The sequence below is a fragment of the Cervus canadensis genome, chromosome 22, assembly GCF_019320065.1.
Source record: "Cervus canadensis isolate Bull #8, Minnesota chromosome 22, ASM1932006v1, whole genome shotgun sequence".
Classification (NCBI taxonomy): Eukaryota; Metazoa; Chordata; class Mammalia; order Artiodactyla; family Cervidae; genus Cervus; species Cervus canadensis.
The window spans coordinates 6146981-6169385 of NC_057407.1; the positions used below are offsets into that span (position 1 = coordinate 6146981).

Consider the following 22405-nt stretch of genomic DNA (forward strand, 5'->3'; position numbering starts at 1 on the left):
CCCTGAGACCCTGCTGACCGCCCCCCTTGCCCTTCCTCCTACCAGGCGACCTCCTCCCTGCCGACGGCCTCTTCATCCAGGGCAACGACCTCAAGATTGATGAGAGCTCCCTGACGGGGGAGTCTGACCAGGTGCGCAAGTCGGTGGACAAGGACCCCATGCTGTTGTCAGGTGAGCTGCGGCCCGTGGTGGGCTCATTCCTGTCACCGGTTCCTGCCCGTGCCCCCTTGATGAGGCTGGGGGGTCTCAGAGCCTTTGGTCTCTGGCCAGCTCGGCCCCAACCAAGAACTCCCTCCTTTTCCCCAGCAGACATTAAGTCTACTGTGTACTCAGTACTTCTCCAGGCCCTGGGATGAGCCCAGTGAATAAAACTGACGATGAATTCCTGCCCCCTCCAACCATGGAACTTACCTTCTAGCGAATTGGTTTTCTGAAAGTTGAACATGGAAGTCTGTTCTCATTAGGGACAAGAAAGAATCAGTGGTGACCATTGTTTTAGAGGCATACTGTGTGCCAGGCACTGGTCTGGGGACTGGGGCCTGAGACAGATGAGGCCCCAGCCTTGGGGAGCCTCTGGTGTCTTGAGGAGTCAGACAATGTGAAAATTCCAGAGAGTAGTAGATATACTCTTCAGAGTCCCTTGGACAGCAAGGATATCCAACCAATCCATCCTAAAGGAAATCATCCCTGAATATTCATTGGAAGCACTGATGCTGAAGCTAAAGCTCCAATACTTTGGCCACCTGATATGAAGAGCCAACTCATTGGAAAAGACCCTGATGCTGGGGAAGATTGAGGGCAGAAGGAGAAGGAGATGACAGAGGATGAGATGGTTAGATGGCATCACTGACTCAGTGACATGAGTTTGAGCAAACTCTGGGGGATGGTGAAGGATAGGGAAGCCTGGCGTGCTGCAGTCCATGGAGTAGCAAAGAGTCAGACATGACTGATAACTGAATAACAGCAATGACCGATACACAATGAAAATAAAGCAGGTCAATGGGGAGGTCGAGGAGGCCTGTAAGGTGAGGTGTGAAGGATGACACAGAGCTGGTCTCGCAACTCCAGAGGATGAGTATACCAGCAGCAGGAATGGCACGTGCAAAGGCCCTGAGGCGGGACTGGGAGCAAGATGGAGGGGTCAGATGTCAGGCCTGGTGCGCCGTGCTCAGGAGTTTATAAAAGTTCTGAGTGTGATGAGTACTCTCTGTAATCGGCAGTAAGCTGATCCCGTTTACGTTTTTAAGATCTCAGTCTGACTGCTGCAGGGGGGGCAAGAAAGGAGGGGTGACCCTGCAGAGGTGAGGCACCAGTCAGTGAAATACCTTCTCCGAGCAGGACACCAAAAAGGCATTCCTGTCCAGCAGTGCTCAGCAAACATCATCTGAGCAGCTGCTCTGGGCCAGGCTGAGCAGTGGGACACCTCCCCACCACCCCACGATGGTACAGACTCAGCCCCCGCCCTTGGAAACCTCTAACCTGAGTAAGCAGGAGCAGGGGCAGGGAGTAGACTTGCAGATAGCTAAGTCCATAGAAGAGGAGCGAGGAAGGTGTGAGAAAACCAAGGGGACAGAACCATCTAGAAGAGGTAGAATTGAGCGGGGTTTTAAAGGCTCGGTAGGAGCCCACCAGGCAGAGTTGTGGAGAAAGGGTCCTCCTAGCAGAGGCACAGAGGTCTAAAGGAGGGCGGAATTTCCTAGAAGCGTTACAAAGAGGAAGGGGTGCATGTCTACAGGCTGTGATGGTAAAAAGAACTGAGAATCGGGTCTGGGGCATTTATTTATCAAAAACTTATTCAATTATTCATGTATTAAGCACCTACTATATGCCAGTGGTTCATGGAACAAGCAAGGTGCCTGCCCTCCTGGAGCTTAGAATCTGGTAAAAGAGACTGACAAGAAAGGGACAAGCAAGCAGATACGTGCCACAGTTTCAGATAGGGATAAGTCAGGTGAAGACGTTACATCATTGTAGTGAGATAGAGACCCTGAGGAAGGGGATGGGAATCTTAGTTGATTAAGGAAAAGCGTGTGTGAAGAGGCTGCATTTGAGCTAAAGGCAGAGCAGTGAGAGAAAGAGCATTCCACAGGCGCGGTGAGTGCTAAATCTCCGGCCTCGCGGCTTGGTTTTTCTGTCCGTTTGGACTCGAGGCCTCTGTCGCAACCATGCTCCGCCAGATCATCGGTCAGGCCAAGAAGCATCCTAGCTTGATCCCCCTCTTCATATTTATTGGAGCAGCACTGTATGTCACACGCCTGGCATTGTTCAATCCCGACGTCAGTTGGGACAGAAAGAATAACCCAGAACCCTGGAACTAACTAGGTCCTAATGATCGGTACAAGTTCTACTCTGTGAACGTAGATTACAGCAAACTGAAGAAAGAAGGTCCAGACTTCTAAATGAAGTATTTCACTTAAAGCTGCTTAGAATGAAGGTCTTCCAGAAGCCATCTGCATAATTTTCCACTTAACCAGGAAATATTTCCCCTCTAAATGCATGAAATCATGTTGGTGTATTGTGTTGGGGTTTACACTGATGAATAAATAGTCTGAAACTTGAAAAGAAAAAAAAAAGAAAGAAAGCATTCCAGAAAGAGGGACAATAAGTGCAAAGGGCCGGGGGTCCGACCAAGTGATCATGGAAAGCCATAAATGCTCTCTGGGAACTCAGAGCCACGTGGGAGTTCTGTAAATGGTCATCACCCTGTGGCCTTGGTCCTGACCTCTGGGCTGAAGTGATTGTCAGAGAGGCGGGCACCCTTGAGAGAAGCGGCTAGGTGGGTTATGAGGCTCAGTGCAAGTTGAGGGGAGGTGCTGGACCTGAGTGGATGGGAGATGAAGGTTCCAGACAGTTTGGAGGAGAGGAGAGGTAGTTCCCTGGCAGGAGGCTGGGGAGAGAAAATGTTCAAGATCACTGACCCGAACGAAGCATCACCAAGCAGCCCTGAGGGTGGGCACAGATGTGGAGACCCTGGAAAAGAGCAATAGGGTAGAGGTGGACGGGAAGTCGGCTGGCCAGCCCAAGTAGGGTCAGCCACTCTAGTCTCAATCTATCCACCTGGCGGGAAGTCAAGACAAATGGAGGAGGCCCTGGGCCTCTGGGCGTCAGGAAACAGGAGCCAGGGTCTCCTGTGATGTCTTTTGAGGGCAGGACAGAGAAGGGTGTGCCGAGGCCAGGGGATTTTGGTTGGTTTGTGCTGACGCTTGCGTTGCTGGCGATCTGGTGGGAGGTTTCTAGCAGGCTCCCCTGGAGCTCTCTCCTGTTGCAGTGTGGAAAGTGTGCCCATCAGGTTTGCAGAGCCCACACACCCAGGGAGGGTCAGGACCCATAAAAGGTGGCCAGAGTGCAGGGTGAACTAGACTCGAGAAAATGAAACTGAACTCTGAGCTGCAGCGCCGACATTCTGAAATGTGAGGGGGAGGGAGGGCCATGACTTAGCCCAAGCTCCAGGGGGAAAGACAGTAAGAAAGGGGCATAGTCAGCCCGATGGAAAGCAAGCTGATTGGAAAGAGAATTCTGTGACAGTCAGAACCATTCTAGGAACAGACGAGGCTGCCTGTGTGGTAGTGAGTTCCCCGTCACTGATTGTATGTAAGTAGGGCCTGGACAGACTGGGGATGGGGTGGTTGTAGAGGAGGCTGGAGCAATGAGCAGACTGCCTTCATTGCCCCTCCCTGTGGTGAGAGTCACAGACTCAGTACGCCCGTCCTCACCCGCACCTCAGCGACAGACCCGCCTTGCTTCCTTTCCTCTGCCCTGCCTCTGGTGAGGCCGTTCACTCCTCCCAGATGGCCCTTTTCCTTCCTCGTTGCACATTTAACTCCTGCTCATCTGCTCAGCGCCAGCTTCTCCACAAAGTCTTCCCTGACCACCCTTTGGCCTGCACCCCGGCGCCGCCTGGGACCCTTGTGTTGGCCTGTGACATCACACTGCACTCGGCCATTCGGGCACAGCCTGCCATGCTGATTGAGTTTTGTGCTACGCAGGGCATCTCAGATAAAGAGCAAGACTATCCACAGCCCCGCCACCCAAACAAATCTAACAGGCCTCACTTTTATGGGCCCTTCCATCCTTGGCCGGTCCAAGTGGATGGGAGCCCAGGCCTGAGGCTGCCAGGAGGTCAGCCCAGCTCCACCCCAGGCCCTGCACCCCTTAGGGTTCAGGCAGTGTCTGCAGACTGAGGAGGGAGGCTGCACTGCGTAGTAGAAAGAGCAGAGCTTGGCCAGGCCGAGCTGGATCTGGGCACTGGAATGAACTCACTGTGTGGCCTTGGGCACGTCTCGTCACTTCTCTGAGCCTCGGTTTACCTGTGAGGACGATAGCAATTTCCTGGTGTGTGATGTAGGTGAGGCCCCTACCTAGCACAGTGCTGCCAGAGGGATGCCCACGGTGGGCTGGGTCCCTTCCCTGCTCCTCCTGAGGAGCCTGGACTTGGGAGTGACATAGGCCTGGGTTCAAATCCCGACTCTACCCCTCATTGGCTGGGAGACCCTGGACAAGCTTCTTTCTGAGCCTGCATTCCCTCAATTGTAAAATGGGAGAACAACTCCAGCTTATATGTCCTTTTCCCACCTCTTCCTTTATCCTGAATGTGTCACCGTTCCCCCTCTCTGGGCTGGCCCCATCTCTCCATCATGTAACTTCTCCCCACCTACAGCCTCATGAGCCTGACTCCTCCAGGGAGTACACCTGGATTGCTATCTTCCCCATTGCTCTCAACTCTGCATAACTGTCATTTGGACACTCTTTTTTTTTTTTTTTTTTGCACATGATCAGACTCTTCATACCCTTCCTCTGTGCTAAAGGCTTTGCTGGGCCTTCTGGTCAGATGACCCTCAGAAAATACAGAGAGACCAGCCTGGGGACACCTGCAGGGTCCTCATGGTAGTTGAGAACCGCCCCCCACCCTGCACCCGCCACACACACACCTCTACATCACATTGAGCACATTGGCTCAGCCTAGAGGAAGGCAAATAATGCTCGGTTCTGGGTCCAGTGGCCCAGCCTGTGACCCTGGACAGGTTGCTTCATCTCTGAGCGTCCATGTCCATGTCTGTGTAGTCACCGGGCACCCCCCCCCCAACATCTGCCTACCCCACAGGGCTGTTTTGGGGACCACATGCCTAAACCAATGGGACTATCCTTTGTGAATGGTGTGCTTGTGAGATGCTTCATGATGTGGATCAAACACAGAGGCAGAACCCCCCAGTTCCTGCTCTGCATCAGCTCCCGCTATGACCTCTGCCCCTTGGGCCCTCAGCTTCCCCATTTGTCAAATGGGGGCAGACCAGGCTTCAGAAAGATTCAGCTGTCTCTCTAGCACTCAGGGCACAAAGGAAATCCTAACGGCCTGGAGCATATCCCGGAGAACAGACAGAAGGACGCAGGCCCGTGTCTGCAATGTCTTCAACCTGGGCAGAGGAGATGTGCAGCAATCTCAAGGAGATCCTATGTCCAACGAGGCCGGGAGGGGGGTGGGGCGGGGATGGGCAACAAACCCAGGGTCGCCTTCTCCCCCTGCCGCCTGCCCACATGCCACCAGTGTGGCAGTGATGTCCACTGTGCAAGGGGACCCAGGGGTCCAGATACTTCACGTACAATTGGTTAAGATGTTGGGAAGAAAGACAACATGTGGATGTGCCCTGGAGTGCAGGGGCCCATGAACTGGGCCTAATTTTTTTTTTTCCTAGTTTTGTATTTTAAAATAATTTCAAACTTTCAGAAAAGCCGCAGGAGTAGCACAACGAACGCCTGCATGCCCTCCCTCTGATAAAACCGCTACAGCCAGCGCACTGCCCTCGCTCTCGGGAGCCAGATGCTCTCCCTTGTCGGGACCCCTTCCTCCTTCAGGTGTGTCTCCCGAGAAATGGTGTTTTCATGAGTAACCACAGCACAGCTGTGAACTCAAGAGGCACAGGGGCAGTGCTGTCACCCGACGCACCATCCGTGTTCACAGGCACCGCCAGTCCCACGGCATCCCCCAGGCTGGGACCCGGTGCGGTGGCCCTGCGGCGTTTAGACCTCCTGCCTCTCCAGGCTCCTCAGCCTTGCTTTGCCTTTCCTGGAAGGCCAGTGGTTTTGAACCCCCATGAGAGCCCCATGAAAGCAGAGATCCCTCCTGTTAGAAATACATGCCCAGACTTGCCACTTTGCAGCCTGGCTTGCCAGGTGGAGCTAGTTGTAAAGAACCTGCCTGCCAGTGTAAGAGACGTTAAGAGACACAGGTTCGATCTCTGGGTCGGGAAGGTCCTCTGGAGAAGGAAATGGCAACCCACTCCAGTATCCTTGCCAGGAAAATTCCATGGACAGAGGAGCCTGGCGGGCTACAGTCCATGGGGTCGCAAAGAGTCAGACTTGACTGAAACAAGGAAGGACGCATGCACACGCAAGAGACCCCCAGATGCCTGGAGAGCCCTAGTCTGGTCTCCATTTGCAGCAGGGGAAAGGTGAGGCCCCTCAGGCACATAGGGACCCTCAGAGGACAGGGCCAGAGCGGAACACCACCCCTCCAGCCTCTCAGCTCCCCTGCAGCCCCCACTCACGAGCTTGCCTCCGGGGAGCCCGTGACTTTATTACCCAGCAACATGGCCCATTTGAAGCATCTTGTAGTGAATTCTGGGGATGGTTCAGTGGGTGAAGAATCTGCCTGCAATGCAGGAGACACAGGAGACACAGGTTCGATCCCTGGGTCTGAAAGATCCCTGGGAGAAGGGCATGGCAACCCACTGCAGTATTCTTGCCTGAAGATCCCATGGACAGAAGAGCCTGGTGGGCTACAGTCCATGGGATCACAAAGCGTTGGAAAGGACTGACAGGACTGATGAACACACACACAGTGAATTCCACAGGGAAACCAAAGACTCGGCAGGGACCAGCACGCTGTCCTCAAAAGCCGCAGGGCCCAGCCCACCCCCAGCAGACCCTCCGGCTCAGCCCCCTGCAGGACCCTCCCCTCCTCCCTCCTCCATCACCCCTGGAACCAGAGCCCGAACAGCATGAGGTAACCCAGGACCTCAACAACCCTCTGGGGCCCACTGCCCACCCTGCCCGCCGAGCGCAAGGCCAGGCATGGGGAACCAGACCTGCCGCCACTTCCGCCGCCGCCGGGGAGCCTAGAACGACACCGTGACTGCGGGGAGGCCCCGTCTGCCACTCGGCCCGCGCTCTCTCCATTACACTACCCTGCCTCTTCTCCACGAGAGGCAGTGGGGTGTAGTGGATAGAGCACGGGTTCAAGTCCCGGCTCCGCCTCTCACAGCTGTGTGACCCCGGGCCATCGCTCAACCTCTCTGAGCCGGAGAGGCCGCAGGTGGGCGGAGGGGCCTGGGGTGGTGCCCGCACCAAGGCCTGCCTCACTGGGTTGTTGTGAGGGGACGGGCTCATGGGTGCTGAAACGCTCTGCCGACTTGGAGTGCTCGTGGGCGTGCGTTACTGCTGTTGTTAACCGCGTCGATGACAGTAACGATGACAGCATCGCGTCTGGGCTGGGGACCGCATGGACTTGGCCTGATGCTCGTGCTGGAAGGAGGTGATAACCCCCAGAGAGGGCCTTGGTCCCGTCTTCACGTCTCTGCTCTCAGGAAAAGGCCTCTGAGACGGCCCGACCTCTCCACTCTCCCTGCCCGGAGAGAGGCTTCGGAAGTCAAAACCTGGAGAATGAGGAGCTCTGGGCTTAAGCCCCAGCCTGTGCCTCATGTGCCTTGCTGCCTCAGTCAGCCGTTTGACCTCCCTGGGCTCAGAAGCTTCATTTCATAAAGCAAGGCTTCACTAGGCCTGCCCACAGGCCTCAGTGCAACCCACTTGTCATCACCAGAGGCTGTGGCCTTGAGACGCCATCTGGACCAGGTCTGAGGCAAGTCGGAGGCAGAGGTGGGCTTCGAGCCTGCAGTCGGGTAGGCTCTGGCCCACACTCTGCTGCCAGCTCAGCGGCTGCAGAAATCACCTCCAGGGGGACGAGGTGAAGGTTCAGGTGGGGCCTGGACAGGCCATGCTGTTGGCTGGAGCCTGCAGAGTTCCCGGGGCCCAAGCTCCTTTCCGACTCACGGATGGATGGACAGACGGGTGCTGACACGGCACCCCCGCCACTCACCTGTCTCCCTCTCACTCCTCGGGGCCATGTCCCCAAACAGCCCTGCCTCAGACTTTGTGCATAAGCCCTCCCTGCAAGGGGGAGATGATAACAGCCGGAGCCACCCAGCTGCCCCAGCAATGTGCTTTGAAATGCGGGTGACGACGGTGACCTCCCCAGGGACCATGGCCACCGAGCCGGAAGAGTGGGCCAGAGTGCGGGGCACGGAGGGAATCTTTGTACGTAATGATTCTCTTCTTCCCCTCCTCCCAGAATACTTCTGACGGCGCCCCACTGGACCCCGAACAGACCCCCAACCCCGCAGCCCTCTGCTCAGGCCGCTGCTCCCTTCATGAGCCCTGAGCTTCAGTGCAGCTGATTTGTGGCCGTCTCCTGCCTCTGCCTGGACTGTGCCCCAACCCCTCCCTGCTCCCGATGGTCTAGGGGCCCTTGGGTCTCTGTTGTCTTGTGTTGTTGCTCATCTGTGTGCCTGTCTGCTCCCCCAACTAGACTGTGAGCCCCTGGAGGGCAGGGACCACTGGGAGCCCCTTGGCACTGAGTGGGACCCCACCACACCCGTCTGTCGCGTGAATAAGCGTGGCCCAGACAGGGAGCGACTCGTGGTCTGTCCGCTCAGCCTCCACCTGCCCCTCCAGAGTCCCCGAGATGCTGCCTTTAATAGAGGCTGCCCTCTCCCACACTGGAGGGGCCCTCATCTCCGGGAGACCTGGGTTCCCAGACTTTACTGCCTAGAGGTGATGACCTAAGCCAGACCTCTAACAGGGGACAAAACAGGTCCACAGAGGAGAGGGCTGGCCGCAGGCCGCTCAGCAAATCAGAAGCAGACCCCAGACTGATCCCAGGTCCCTTCCTCCTCAACCCAGGGCCCTCTCCATTGGCTGTCCCCCAGGTGGTGTATTCTGAGGGGCTCCTTGGGGACTTGTGGGGACCACAGGATGGTCCCCAAGGGAGCCTGGTTCACACTCTAGTCAGGGCACCCCTCCCCAGAAGGGTCTCCTCTCTGTCCACACGCAGAGACCTGTATTTTATATGCCTCACATTGTACTGTGGGAGCTTCGGCCCTAGGGCTTAAAGCGTGTCCCCTGCAGGGGATCCTGGAGCTGGGTGACCCGGTCCACTCGGTTCTTCCTCTGGCAGGAAGGGGCAGCCAGATTCTGAAGTCTTCGTAGGGGAGTGGGGGGCAGTCCAGGGAGCTGTGGGGAGGAGGGCTAGGCTAGATGAATTTGACCCTTTGTAAAACCGTAAAGATGGCTTCTGGAGGGGGTGTGGGTCCTCCATTATAAGTGTACCACATGCCCACCAAGAAAAATGCAGAAAATGAGGTAGCAGTGACAGGGGTGCTGTGGGAGGCAGAGAGGAAATGCGCTCAGATCCTGCCCCCCAGGGGCTCAGGGGCCAGGAGGCACCCCATGGGGAGACTAGGAGAGAGGTGACGTCCTTTTATAGGGGTCAAGGATGTCACCTAAGAGGAGGGGTGTTTGTGCTAAGCCTTGAAGAGGAGGTTTCGGACAAGAAGTGGAAGAAGGGCATTCAGGAGGTGATAACTATGTGAGCAGAGATGGGCGTGGGGCTGGGGTTGGCCGTGGGACGGAAGGGCCCAGTGAGCTGCGCCTATCCCAGGAAGAGGGCGCGTGGCAGAAGTTGGTGGTCCGGGGCTCGGAGAAGGTTGAGACCTGACCCAGGGGTTGCTGATTAAGGCATCTGGATTTCGGGGAGCTGTGGAGGGTCTGAGCTGGGGGACAGTAGTCAGAGCCGAGGCTGGGCGTGCTGCTGGGGTGTGGAGGGAGGGGGGACCAGCGGGGGAGGTGATACCCCCAACTCCTCTGGCCCCTCTAATGCTGAGGCCTGGAGGACCCCCGGGGCTCCTCGGTGCTGGGTGGGAGGCATGCTGGCCCTTCTCTCCTGCCTCCCCGTGTCCCTGTGTTGTGGCCGGAGGCCACCTCTCTGGCTTCCTCTTCCTTCCCCCGCCCCTCCCCTCCTGCCTCCTGGTGCAGAGCCGCCAGCTCCCTGATGAGCTGGGAGTGATTAGATCAGAAGGTGATTTGGGGTCTGATTATCTTGGGTGGAAATTGGCCCCCTGTGTCTTTTTCCATCCGGCCCAGGGCCGGGGAGGTGGGGAGCGGCTTCTCTGTCGACACCCAGGCCAAGCCAACTTCTTCACGAACGTGTTTGGGACCAGCGTGTGGCCTTGTTTCCTGAGGAAGAGCAGCATCTGACCAGCCGGGTGGGGGCTCTGTCCCTCGCCAGCCAGGGACCCTTCACGGGCCACTCCTCCCGGAGCCCCAGGTTCCTCCTCTGCCAGCTGAGGGCCAGCGCGAGAGCATGAGACGATTGCGCGTGAAGGGTCAGGGTTAAGGTTGGGGTTAACACCGGGGTGAGGGCACCAGGCCTGGTGCGGAGTAGGTGTCCTGTGGGAGGTCGTGCTGATCACCGCCCCTGCCGTCTACACCCTGTGAGTGCGGCGAAGTGTGTTCACCCCTCACCTTTAAAGATCTGCAGTGACCTCACACCGCCCACAGGTGACCCCTCTGCGCCTTAGTTCCTCATCCTTCTAACATCACTGATACTTAACAGTCCATCCTGCCAGCACCCACACAAGCTGAGCCCGCGCTTGAGGAAGCATTTGGTCAGCAAGTTACTGTCGTTCCCGAAGTCCCATAATTGGCCCAGGTTGTGCTTGTGCCCCTGGTGAGGAGAGTGTGCTCCGGGGTCTGCCTGTGATGGGAAGAAACCAGGCCTGGACCTTCCAGCCTGGAGTCAGTGTTCGAGCACCTTCTGCGGTCCCCACTGTTCCCTGCGTGGGGATGGGCGGGAGCCTGGGGATGGGCGCGGAGCCTGGGGACGGGCGCGGAGCCTGGGGACGGGCGCGGAGCCTGGGGACGGGCGCGGAGCCTGGGGACGGGCGCGGAGCCTGGGGATGGGCGCGGAGCCTGGGGATGGGCGCGGAGCCTGGGGATGGGCGCGGAGCCTGGGGATGGGTGGGAGCCTGGGGATGGGCGCAGAGCCTGGGGATGGGCAGGAGCCTGGGGACGGGCTTGGAGCCTGGGGACGGACGCGGAGCCTGGGGATGGGCGCAGAGCCTGGGGATGGGCAGGAGCCTGGGGACGGGCTTGGAGCCTGGGGACGGACGCGGAGCCTGGGGATGGGCGCAGAGCCTGGGGATGGGCACGGAGCCTGGGGATGGGTGTGAAGCCTGGGGATGGGAGTGAAGCCAGCCACAGAGCGCCTCCCCTGAGAGCCTGGGTTCTGGTACGGCTTGCTAGTCTCCAGGCTGCCTCTGGGAGCCTTCATGACTTAGTTTACCCTTCATGGATGGACAGACTGACCTTTACCACCTCAGAGGAACTTACTGGAGAATATCTGTCTGTCTGTAAAGCACTTTAAGATCCTGACATCCCAGAGGCCAAACGGCTGGAGCACCACAAACGCGCGCACACACACAACCAGACATGTGTGCAAACCTATACATGCAGACACACCATCTCAAAATATGGCTCAGGTCCTAGAAGAAAAAGGAAAACAGAGTAGACGAAACCTCTTGAAACGAGAAAATAGATTCCTTGCTTTAAGGAAAGTGCTTCCTGCCCTGACTTAGAACCTGTTGACTCTTATTTTACATGCAATTCTAATGAGTCTGTCCACCTAGACTTCAAGTCTGAAGCAGATCGGGAGACCAGGAGAAGGCCGTTAGTGACAAATGACCCTGAAAGCAGGAAGAAACGACCATCGATCTTGAGGGGAAAGAAGGAAAATCTGAAAACAGCAGGAGTTTGAGAAACAAGTATTCAGGGGTGTTTGGTGTCTGGGCTCAGTGGCCATGGCCGCCTGTCTGATAGACCAGATGTAATTCTTTATGTGCAGCCTGGGGATGGCTGGAGACCCTACACCGTGCGGGACTGGATTCTTACCTGTCTGCTGAAGGAGGAGCTATGTGCTCGTATAGAGAATTTTCTAGCCAGAGCAGTAAAAATGAAAAACCACAAAAAAGACAAGCGCCTGACAGGCCAAGCTTCACTTCCCTACGTTCTTTACTAAGCAGAGTGCCCTCTTGTCAAGTAGAAGTTGACAACGAAGACCCCAGAGACGAGTAAAAGTGGAGCTACTCTGCTCAAAGGCCTCCCACCTCCCTCCCCCACAGCTCCCCTCAGGCCCTTGGAAGAATTCCAGGACCCTTTGGAACCCAGTTTCCAAAATCTAAAATTCTCGAAAGGGAGTTTGTAACTTTTCTTGTACCGTGGGCTCCTGGGAAGGTCCAGGGTCATCATGGGCCACCCCTATTCAGAAAGCTTTGAAATACATGAAATACCTTGGATCACAAAGGAAGTCAATTATATTGAAATAGTTAAAGTAATTAGAAAAGAATAAATATGTGGTGTAGTAACATATGCATTTCTTTATTAGTATACTGAATAACGAGATCCAGCAATCAGTATAATAGCAGCCTTAGTTGTAAAATAAGCATAAGCCTAAAAAGTATCTTATCTTGGGGGCATCCCTGATAGCTCAGCTGGTAAAGAATCCACCTGCAATGAGGGAGACCTGGGTTCAATCTCTGGGTTGGGAAGATCCCCTGGAGAAGGGAAGGCTACCCACCCAGTATACTGGCCTGGAGAATTCCATGGACTGTATAGTCCATGGGGTTGCAAAGAGTTGGACACAATTGAGCGACTTTCACTTTCAAAAAGTATCTACAGCAGTTATAAAGAGATATTTTTAAGAAACTGTGATTTTTGTAACGTGTAATGGTGGTGTGGGCACCGCTGACACTCGTGGAGTTTATTGACTTTGTTCTTTATGGAGGAAAAATGCTAAATTTCAGTTTGATGTCTGTGAAAATTAAGATTTCATTGTTTCCTCATCCAAGTTCACTGAGCCCTGAATTCTTTCCTCAGATCTTTGGGAAGAAAGTGAACTTCATTTTAAGCAGTTCTGCCCAGGGCTTAGTTGGCATTTTTCTTTCCAGCTGCAAAATTAAATAGAATGAGGTATGGTTCTAGATATATCAAGAAAGGAAAAGACAAGAGTGGTCCCTGCTTGACCTGTAAGGCAGGGAGAGGAGGAATGGGGAGAGAGAAGAGAGAGAAAGGAATTCTCTAGGAATGGGTAGGAGATGGTAAGCCTGAGCTTTCCAGGGGCCTAAGAGCTAAGTATAGCAGTGTTTGAGTTCCTGGCTCATCATCGCGTTGTCCCAAGGTATAGTCATCTTTAAAGGAGCCACTACCATGATACACATTAAACCTTCACTGTAGGAGGTGCCCCCGGACCTCGACAGGCAAATTGCCAGGAGCAGACTGGGACCAGATTCCTCCCACTCCATGGGGTGGGGTGGGGGCGATCTGGGCTGTACAATGGTAACTTGGCTGTCATCCCCATCCCTAGGTACCCACGTGATGGAGGGCTCTGGACGGATGGTGGTGACCGCCGTGGGTGTGAACTCTCAGACTGGCATTATCTTTACCCTGCTGGGGGCCGGTGGTGAAGAGGAAGAAAAGAAAGACAAGAAAGGTAAGCCCAGCCCCCCTCGTGGACCAGGAGAGGAGCTCTTAAGGCCACATTTTTTTTGTTGATTCTTTCACTCAAGAGAGTTATTGAGTGCCTTTTATGTCCACACCCTGTGCCAGCAGTCACCTCCTGCATTCTTGAGGCCCTGCTTGGGCCAGGAGGCTCTGTCTGTTCCATCTCCAGGGTCTTGTCCCAGTCTCTGTCTTGTCCAGTCATGTCATGGGGGGCTCCCCTTCCCCTCGGAACCAGGCCAAGGGTGCTGAGCCTTTTCTTCAGTCCCCGGCCTCAGATGTGACCTGGTCCCATCATCAGCCCTGATATTGAGTAGAAAACCCCACCTGGGCATATTCCATCACTACTCTCAACTCCACCGGGCAGAGCTGCACACTCAGTGGAGACTCTACCCAGAGGTGATGGGGAGCTTCTAGGGAAGGTGCCTCCAAATCAACTGTCGTGAGCCCCTCTCCGATGCCCCTGGAGCTGCAATCTCAGCTGAATTCTGTCTCCTCCTCCCCCAGAAACAAGTGTCCTCGCTCCATGGGCTCCCCGTGGTGCAGCAGTTTGGCAGCTTGGGCTGCAAGTGCCTCTCAGAGCATAGGAGGGCTGGTTGGGAGACGTGAGCCCCAATCCCATCAGACCAGGCCCAAGTCTAACATCCAGCTTCTGGTCCAAAACAGCTGGCTACTTACCCGACACTCACTCAGTCTTGGGGACCCTCCCCCTCTCACATCTTCAGTCCTTTGTCTCCTTCCCCAAGCTCCAGAGGAGAGTCCCCAACATCCAGACCTTCTGGAACCCAGGGGAAGGAGATGAGATAGTAGATGACCCCTCTTTTGGTTTTAGGGACAACAGGACTAACCTCCAGCTCTCAGAGGTCAGCCAGTCTCTGGGCCTGGGTCACAATCAAAGGTTACTCGCTCTCAGGGCCAAAACCTGCTTCCTACTGGGGTCCTCCTAAGATTATGGCTGCCGCAGCAGCAGGAACAGTGGCAGTAAGCTGTGATGTGTGCAAGCTGAGGTAGAATCTGAGGACAAGTCTTGGCCGTGAGGCGCAGAGCACATCAGGGCAGCGTCCACGCAGTGATGTGGCAGCAGTGGCCGCCAGCCGCCCCAGGTGCAGGCAGTTGGGCAGGAGGTAGCAGTTCTGCCCACTTCCTTGGCCTCACGGGGGCCTGGGTGAGGGGCAGAAGCACCCAGAAGCTACCACGGGCCAGACCGGTGTTTTTTACAATGCCGATAAGAAAACAGGCCTCTTTTGCCCGGCATGGGTCAGAGTCCCTTTCTGAATGTTTACATGCCCATCACCGAGAGGGGGACAGCAGTGCAGAAGGAAGAGGTGGGATGTGGAGGGGATGTGGCAGAGGAAGATGGGGGGCAGCCCAGCCTCTCAGGCCCCTGAGAGCAGACCCGGGGGGTTCCCAGGGCTGGACCCCCTTAGCGCTTCCATCCCATCACCTCCACCAGGGACGCTGCTTTCACCCTCCATTTCAGGATGACTCTGCGCGTGCTGGAGTGTGTGTGTATGCATGTGCGGGCGGGCGTGTATGTGGCTGTACATGCTTCTCCTTCATTAACATGTCTCAAAAATCATCACACAGGTGTGAAGAAGGGGGATGGCCTTCAGCTACCAGGTACAGTAAGACACCCCTCAGGGTAGAAGGGGCTTTTAGAAGTAGCAGCAGCCATTGACCCCTGAGCCCCGGCCCCAGACCCCCAGCACACAGCTAGAAGGGTACCCGATGGCTGGGGGCTCTGCCCCCCACCCCAGAACTCCTCTGTGGTCCCGTGTGCTGCCAGCCGCATAGGACAGGCCAGCACCCCATGCTGCCCTTCCAGTGCTTCCAGGGCGGATGGCACCCCCACCGCCTCCAAATCCCAGACAGTGGCATGCCGTGTGCACTCAGCACCATGTGACCCCACAGAGCCCCTCGGCTCACGGCACGGCCAACTCACCCAGCATCTATTCCCTCTCCTTCCCACAGAACCCGTCTCCCCCCACCCCAAGAAAAAACAGCCAGAGCGAATTTGAGCATCTCGTATCATGTTTTATTTCTAAATTAAGGAAATCTCACTAGTACCCTCTCTGTCTCGTGCACAAGATGCAACATGACTGATGTCATCTTTTAAGTGGTGGGGCGTCTCCTATGGGCAAGACCAAGGCAGCCTTTTGAGCGTCAGTCAGGAAAGGAGGAGTTGGCCATGGGCAGTGGCCTGAGTCACACACATGAATCCGAGGTCACTGCCGTGAACAGATGTCCTTCCAGGACACAGCAGCCGTCACAACAAACGCCCATTCAGAACGGCCGGCACTATTACTGCACCCCGTGCTGAAACGACTCCTGGCCGTGGGTCCCTCTGGCCATGATGGTCAGCCAGCAACCCCCCCACCCCGACCTTCACAGAACCCTCACTGACAAGGAGACCTGCTATGTTGGTTGGGACAACGGGATGCCTGGGTCCAGACCTCACACCGACCATCCCACCTACCCACGTGGATCACCCTCCATATTTTATTTCAAAGACCCTCCATGTCTGAGTTTCTGCCCTCCGACTTGTGCATCATCTCCACGGGAACATTTCACCCCACCCCCACCCCCAAATTTGAGTTCTCGATTTCCAGTGGAGATGTGTGTTTCCACCCATAGTCTCATCCCTCCCCGCACGTTGGTTCGCGTCTACTGTTGCTGCCGTCTGCACTGTTGCTCTCCTCCATTTTGACCACTGCATTTTTCATCCCTCCCACCCCCACAGCGGCCGATGGTGCGGCAGGTTCAAATGCTGCAGATAGTGCAAATACCAGCCTAGTCAATGGTACGTCTCCCGCCCCGCCCCCGGTCAGCTCTCGGTCTTGGGCAGTGGGCGCTTCCCCACCCCCAGCTCTGGGCTTTACCCTCCCTGTTCGGGATGGCCCAGACTTGGATGTGCATGGGCAGCTCGGGGACGGTCGTCCTCTCACACACGGGGCAGGTGCTTAAGAGAGAAGCCACCCCCAGGCACCCAGCTCCGCCTCCACCGGCGGTGGTCAGAAGAGGGACGTGACCCTGGCTTCAGATCTGGTCTCCCCTCCCTCCCTGGAAGCAGCATCCCTCCCCGTGTGGCCCTCTCCTAAGCACATTCCTGGTCCCGGCTTGGGGGAAGAAGGCCCGGGGTCAGGACCCGGGCTGAGGCTGGCCTCTGGGTCCCCGGGGCAGGCTCCCATCTTCGACTCACACCATTCCCTCGAGGCAGGGGGACCCGGGCCAGCGTTCAGCTCCTGGGCCCCGCCCTGTAGCATGGCTGAGCCACTAGTAGACGTTCTTTCTCTTCTTTCGCGGACCGAACGGGCAGGGGGTTCGCTTGGGCTCGGGCCCAGCTCTGTCCCTCCGGTGTGGACTGGTGTTTCTTGCTGTTGCCTGCGCTGGAGCATCTGTCCTGAGTCTCTGCATTCTTACCAGCCTTCCCGGGGATGGGCGATGGGGGTAAGGGCTGCCACTGTACCTGGGGTCTGCATCTCACCCTCCTTACACACAGGCAGGAAGGAACTCCATTCACTGGCCTCCACGCCTTTGGAAGATTTCACACCTCTATACCCTCCCATCTTCTCTGGTCATCCCCGTCCCCAAGTCAGGTGACATAAAGTCACCCGGTCTGCTCCTAAGAGCTTTCAGGGCTCGGTCATGAAACCACTGCCCCCGAGAGTTGAAGGGAAGGGAAAGCTTTTCCTTTCCCCAGCGTCGCTTATCCCAGGAACTGGGCAGCAGGTTTCTCATCCATCATATCATTTACTCCTCACCACCCCCAGAAAACATGGAGCTGTGGTTCTGCCTCCTCCTCCCCTCCCCTGTCCCAGACCTCTGGCTGAGCCACTCGGATTCAAAGTGACCCAAGACGGAAGCAGCAGGCAGATGTCAGGGGCTGGGCAACACTCCTCTGTGAGCAGCACCTGGCCAGGAAGGGCTAATTCGGGTGTGGGTCTATTTCAGGCACGGGAAGAGAAAAGAGGACAGCCTGGGGTGTGGGAGGTGTCACATGTGAGGGAGGGCTAGTGCTGGTGCTTTAGTCGCTAAGTCGTGTCTGACTCTTGCCACCCCGTGGACTGTGGTCTGCCAGGCTCCTCTGTCCCTGAGATTTTCCAGCCAAGAGTACTGGAGTGGGTTGCCATTTCCTTCTCCAGGGGATCTTTTTGACCCAGGGATCAAACCCGGGTCTCCAGCATTGCAGGCAGATTCTTTACAGACTGAGCCACCAGAGAAGCCCTAACAGGGAGAAATGATGTAGGCAAATCCACATGGGAGGAGGGAGATGGGAAGGAGGAAACAGGAAGTGATGTCCTGCTTCCCCGCACCCTTCCCGGGTGATGACCCTGCTGGGACCCCATCCAGACTGGTGGGTCTCAAAAAGGCAGCAGCCTCATTTCCAGTTCAAGCCAAAAACGTCCATATATTCCCAAGAAAAACTGTAGGAAAAGATGGGGAAACATCATTTCTTACCCACTTTCTGTGCACCAGGCACTTTGCAAGCATCTCATTTAATCCTCATGATAACCCTGTGGGTCAGTTTTTGTCCCCACTTTAAAATGAGGAAACTGAGTCTCGTGGAGATCAGGACGCTAGTCCAAGGTCACAGAGCTAGACAGTAGCGAAGCTGGGTTGTGAAGCCAGGACTCCCTGCCTCTGAAGTATGTGCTGCTCTTCCTGGTGTAAATGTCACAGTGATGTAGGGACTTTTCCCTGGCGGTCCAGGGGTGAAAACTTCATCTTCCAATGCAAGGAGTGTCAGTCCAATCCCTGGTGAGAGAGCTAAGATTCCCACATGCCTTGCAGCCAAAAACAAACCAAAACTGAAGGAGTATTGTTCCAGATTCAATAAGGACTTTAAAAATGGTCCACATCCTCAAAAAAAGAAAAGCTTTAAAAAATAAATAAACTTCACAAGCACGTTAAGAAGTCTTCCGTGCAAGGAAAGGATCCTGTGGTCAAAACTGTTTAAGAACCACTGGGTAGAACTGGCTTCCTCCTCATTGCAAAAAGACAGCCTCTATTGTGCTGTGGGGTAGAGAGTTAGAGTCACACAGGGCTTCCCAGACTGACGTGGCCGCGGGACCCTTCCTGGCTGAATGTCGTGGGATTGGTAGACCCCCCAAATATACTTTGGAGCCGGTGCTCTAAGCTGCTGCTACTTGAATTGTGACTGGAGGCCCGCATGCTCCTGGGCATCTCCCAGGAGCTTGTTAGAAATGCAGACTCTCAGGCCCCACCCAGACCTAGTGAATGGGAACCTGCCTTCTGCCGTGCCCTCCAGGCTCCAGGCAGAGTGCGCTGAAGGCTGAGGGTGCTAAGCTGAGCCTTGTGAGTGAGAGAATGGACCACTCCTTTCCACTCCTTGATCTGAGCTGAATCAGGATGACCTGGATGTGGAAGACACACTCAGGTGGCAGGATGCCCCCTCCTCACTCCACCCCCCCAAGCCCCTCCAAACTGAGTGCTAAGGGGTGTCCCATTCATTCTGGAGGCATTATAATTGCCATTTTAATTTTATTGTTTCTGTCATATTTATTGACATGTGTGCATGCATGCTAAGTTGCTTCAGTCACGCCCGACTGTGACCCCATGGACTGCAGCCCATCAGTCTCCTCTGTCCATGGGATCCTCCAGGGATAGAACCCGCATCTCTTGTGTCTCCTGTATTGGCAGGCAGGTTCTTTACCCCTAGCACCACCTGGGAAACCCATTTATTGAAATATCACTATTGAATACATCACTTTTAATCACGATTTTAAGTGATACATTGCTCTCAACCCTGGACACTTACAGGGTACTTTGCAGTGCTTTTCATAAGCATCACCTTGGTTGAAATTGTGCATTTTGCAGAGGGACAAATGTAGGCACGGGTAAGAGAAGTGATGCCTCCCAGTTCTCCTAGTTAGCAGCCTGTCTCCTCAAAGCTTGTTTATTGGGTCTCCTCACCATTGACCCTCCACGTCCAGGCTTTCCACACCCATGACCCTCACAGTGCCCAGAGAGGACTGATCCATTTGGCAAAAATGCATCTGGCATCTGATGCAGAGAGGCCTCTGTGTCTCCACCCCAGTCCCCCATCCTGGTTCCTGTCCTCCATCCCAGCTCCCCTGAATCAGCCCATCTTCCAGGTCCCGTGGGGGCTGGGCAGAGCAGCACCCCACCACCGTTCCAGGGCCAGGGGAGCACTGGTTTGGCTAAGGAGAGCCCCCAAATGTGTCCCTCGCTTCCAAGAAACCAGGCCATCTGCACCCAAGTGCCCCCAGGACACGGCTCCCTCCCTCAGACATATGCATTGTTGATTATTTTTCTGGCCACGTGATCGCTATGGAAATACAAGAGGAAATTGCTGGCTTGGTTAATGGGCACACGTGGGCTATTGCATCTGGTAATGTGCGATGCAAACAGAGGTCCCTCTGTGCCCCTCACACCAGCTCCTGAAGCCGAGTCCTCTGGTGCCTTTTAGCCCAGTTAGTGAAATCATGTTTAAACATAAAAACAACTGTTGTGGTTCATTCCTGTCAGCTCCGAGAAGCCTTCTTCCATGTTATTCCTTAATCTGGTAGAAAGAATTGTAGAATACGGGGGTGGGGGCCTTTCTCTTTCAACCCCAGGGCAGGCCACTGACCCTTTGCTGGGAGGAGCAGTGGGAACAGCCCGGCACTGTTGCAGAGATGATATGGAGCTGGCACCCAGGAAGCCACTGCTTCCCTCTGAGGCAGTCAGTGGAACGTGAATGTGGTGTGGAGACAACAGTGTTTGCAGAGGTCATCCGGATGCTCTGTAAATGACGGCTGCCTCTGAACCTCCCCCAGCCCCAGTTTCCTCGTTGTAAAATGAGAGGGATGAAAGCCCCTCCCGCCCCGCCTTGCAGGGTACCAGGAAAACTGACAAGACATGAGACACTTGCAAACTGCCAAACGCTGCTGGGCGAGTGGTTATGACAAAAGGTGACTTTTAGGTGCTCCGGGAGGCAAGATGACAGCCCCGTGTTACGGAGGTGGAAGCCAAGCTGGGAGCAGTGAAGTCACAGGGCTAGTTGGTGCTGAAACAGCAGCTTCAGGAGCCCAGTCACACCAGTGCCGCCTCAGTGTCCACCCCACCACAGGCTCAGGGGATGGGGTGTAGCTGCCTTCTCCCAAGGAGGGGCAAAAATGTGCATACCCTTTGGGGCCAGCTGTCCATCACCTGCAGAGAGCTGGCAGAGCCCCTGCTGAGTGCCCCTCCCTGAGCTACAGCTTTTTATCTGTCTGTGGGCATGGTCCTGGAGCACCCCAGGAGGGATGCAGTGAGGACCAGCTGAAACCATGGAGGTCATGTATGGGCCTGGACCACGAACTGTGAGGATGTCCTTCATGGTGATTATCCAGGAGTGGTGAGGGGTTCAGCGACCTTCTGAGTCCTCCTGGGGTGGTGAGCCATGGGGCAAAGCCCAGGATGAGCCGGGGGACAGGAGGGTGCCCCACCCCTGCAGGGCCAGCAGGTGCAGGTAGGTGTCTAGCTACCAGGTAGCAGTCACCAGTACCTCCCACCCTGTGAACGCAGCCCACGTGCTCTGGGCCGAGCCTGGGGAGGCAGCCTGCCACGTGGCCCCGATTACGGGGTGGGGAGCCCCAGACCCAGCACTAGACAGCATCTGACTCTGATAGAGCTGGGGGTAAGGAACACCCAGGGGTTCCCACCAAGCCAACTTCGCCTCTCTGCTGTGGCCCGAACTAGGCAATCTAGAGTGAAGAGCACACACTTTAGTGGAGGGGAGCGGCGGGGTGGCTTCCCCTTGGGAGCCACGGCATGGCCACCGAGCCCCCAGACACCTGTGGGTGCCTCCGAGCCCACTGCTGGGAAGCCTCTGCACGCCCTTTGCCCGAATCACTCTCAGTGAGGCGGGCGGCGGGGAGGGTTGTCCATGCCATAGCTTCATCTTCCACCACCAAAAGGAAGAGGAACTGGGATCATCTCTCCTGGAGCCAGAAACTAAGGAGCACATTGACCAAACACCTTCCCATTCTAGAATCAACCTCTCTCTCTCTCTCTCTCTCTTTCCCTTTGCCTCTTCTCAGCCCACATAAAGCACCAACCAAATTCCAAATTCATCACTGGGGGCCTGAGATCTCTCATTCCTTCTGCTTGTGTGGTTCCTTTACCCTAAAGCCTGCTGTTTAATCTGTAAAATGCTCACGGCTAACATAATCCCCCTGGCAGCCCCCTCTCTGCGCCCTCAGAGAATCCAGAGAGACCCTGCAGCCCCTGCGGTTTGCTCTTGCCTGGGGGGCCTCCCCGGCATCCCCGTACTGAGGGGCAGAGCCGGCTTGGCCATCCGCCCCCCCCCCCAGCTGACATGAATGTCCGTGGCCCTGTTGCGTCTTCATGGTGACCGATGTGTGTTGTCTGTTCTCTGTTGTCTGTTAAAATTCTCTGTCGTGTAGGTAAAATGCAGGATGGCAATGTGGACGCCAGCCAGAGCAAAGGTAACCCTTTTGTATTAACCTGGTCCCTGTGGCCCCTCCCTGCTGGTCTAGGGGCCACATCAGAGGCAGACGTCCACGCCTTTGGGTGCCTGACGTCTCTGGGCGGGGGGGTAGCTGTGATCTCGTGGTACCAGAACAAATGGAAGTGGCACTGTCCACCTGCAAGCCAGTGTCTCCCCTGCTTTGAGCTATATCCCCGTTCAGCTGAAGGCTTGAAGCTGGTTCTTTGGGACCTTTAGGGGCCAAGGGGTCGGGCTCCAAGCCCACTAGTCAGGGCTGTGCTGGAGGAGCAGGGTCTTGGCACCCGTGGATGAGGACACACTCTTCCACTTTTTAAGCCCCCCTTTGTC

The 22405-nt window shown here is 55.8% G+C and overlaps 1 protein-coding gene and 1 pseudogene across 19 annotated transcripts in view; both read left to right on the top strand.

Annotated features, from left to right (window-relative positions):
• The window catches only part of ATP2B2 (ATPase plasma membrane Ca2+ transporting 2), a 365670-nt gene that overhangs the window by 287005 nt on the left and 56260 nt on the right, over positions 1-22405 (top strand). For 12 of the 18 annotated variants that reach the window (XM_043442927.1, XM_043442910.1, XM_043442913.1 and 9 more), the window contains 5 exons: positions 46-171; positions 13469-13594; positions 15190-15222; positions 16343-16402; positions 22014-22055. In XM_043442927.1, coding sequence (XP_043298862.1) covers positions 46-171; positions 13469-13594; positions 15190-15222; positions 16343-16402; positions 22014-22055 — 387 coding nt within the window. The remainder of the gene's footprint in view (positions 1-45; positions 172-13468; positions 13595-15189; positions 15223-16342; positions 16403-22013; positions 22056-22405) is intronic. The other 6 variants (XM_043442922.1, XM_043442925.1, XM_043442923.1 and 3 more) reach the window with 2 other exon arrangements.
• On the top strand, positions 2100-2562 carry LOC122424757 (annotated as a pseudogene). Its single transcript, XR_006264522.1, has one exon. The product of XR_006264522.1 is annotated as a cytochrome c oxidase subunit NDUFA4-like (transcript).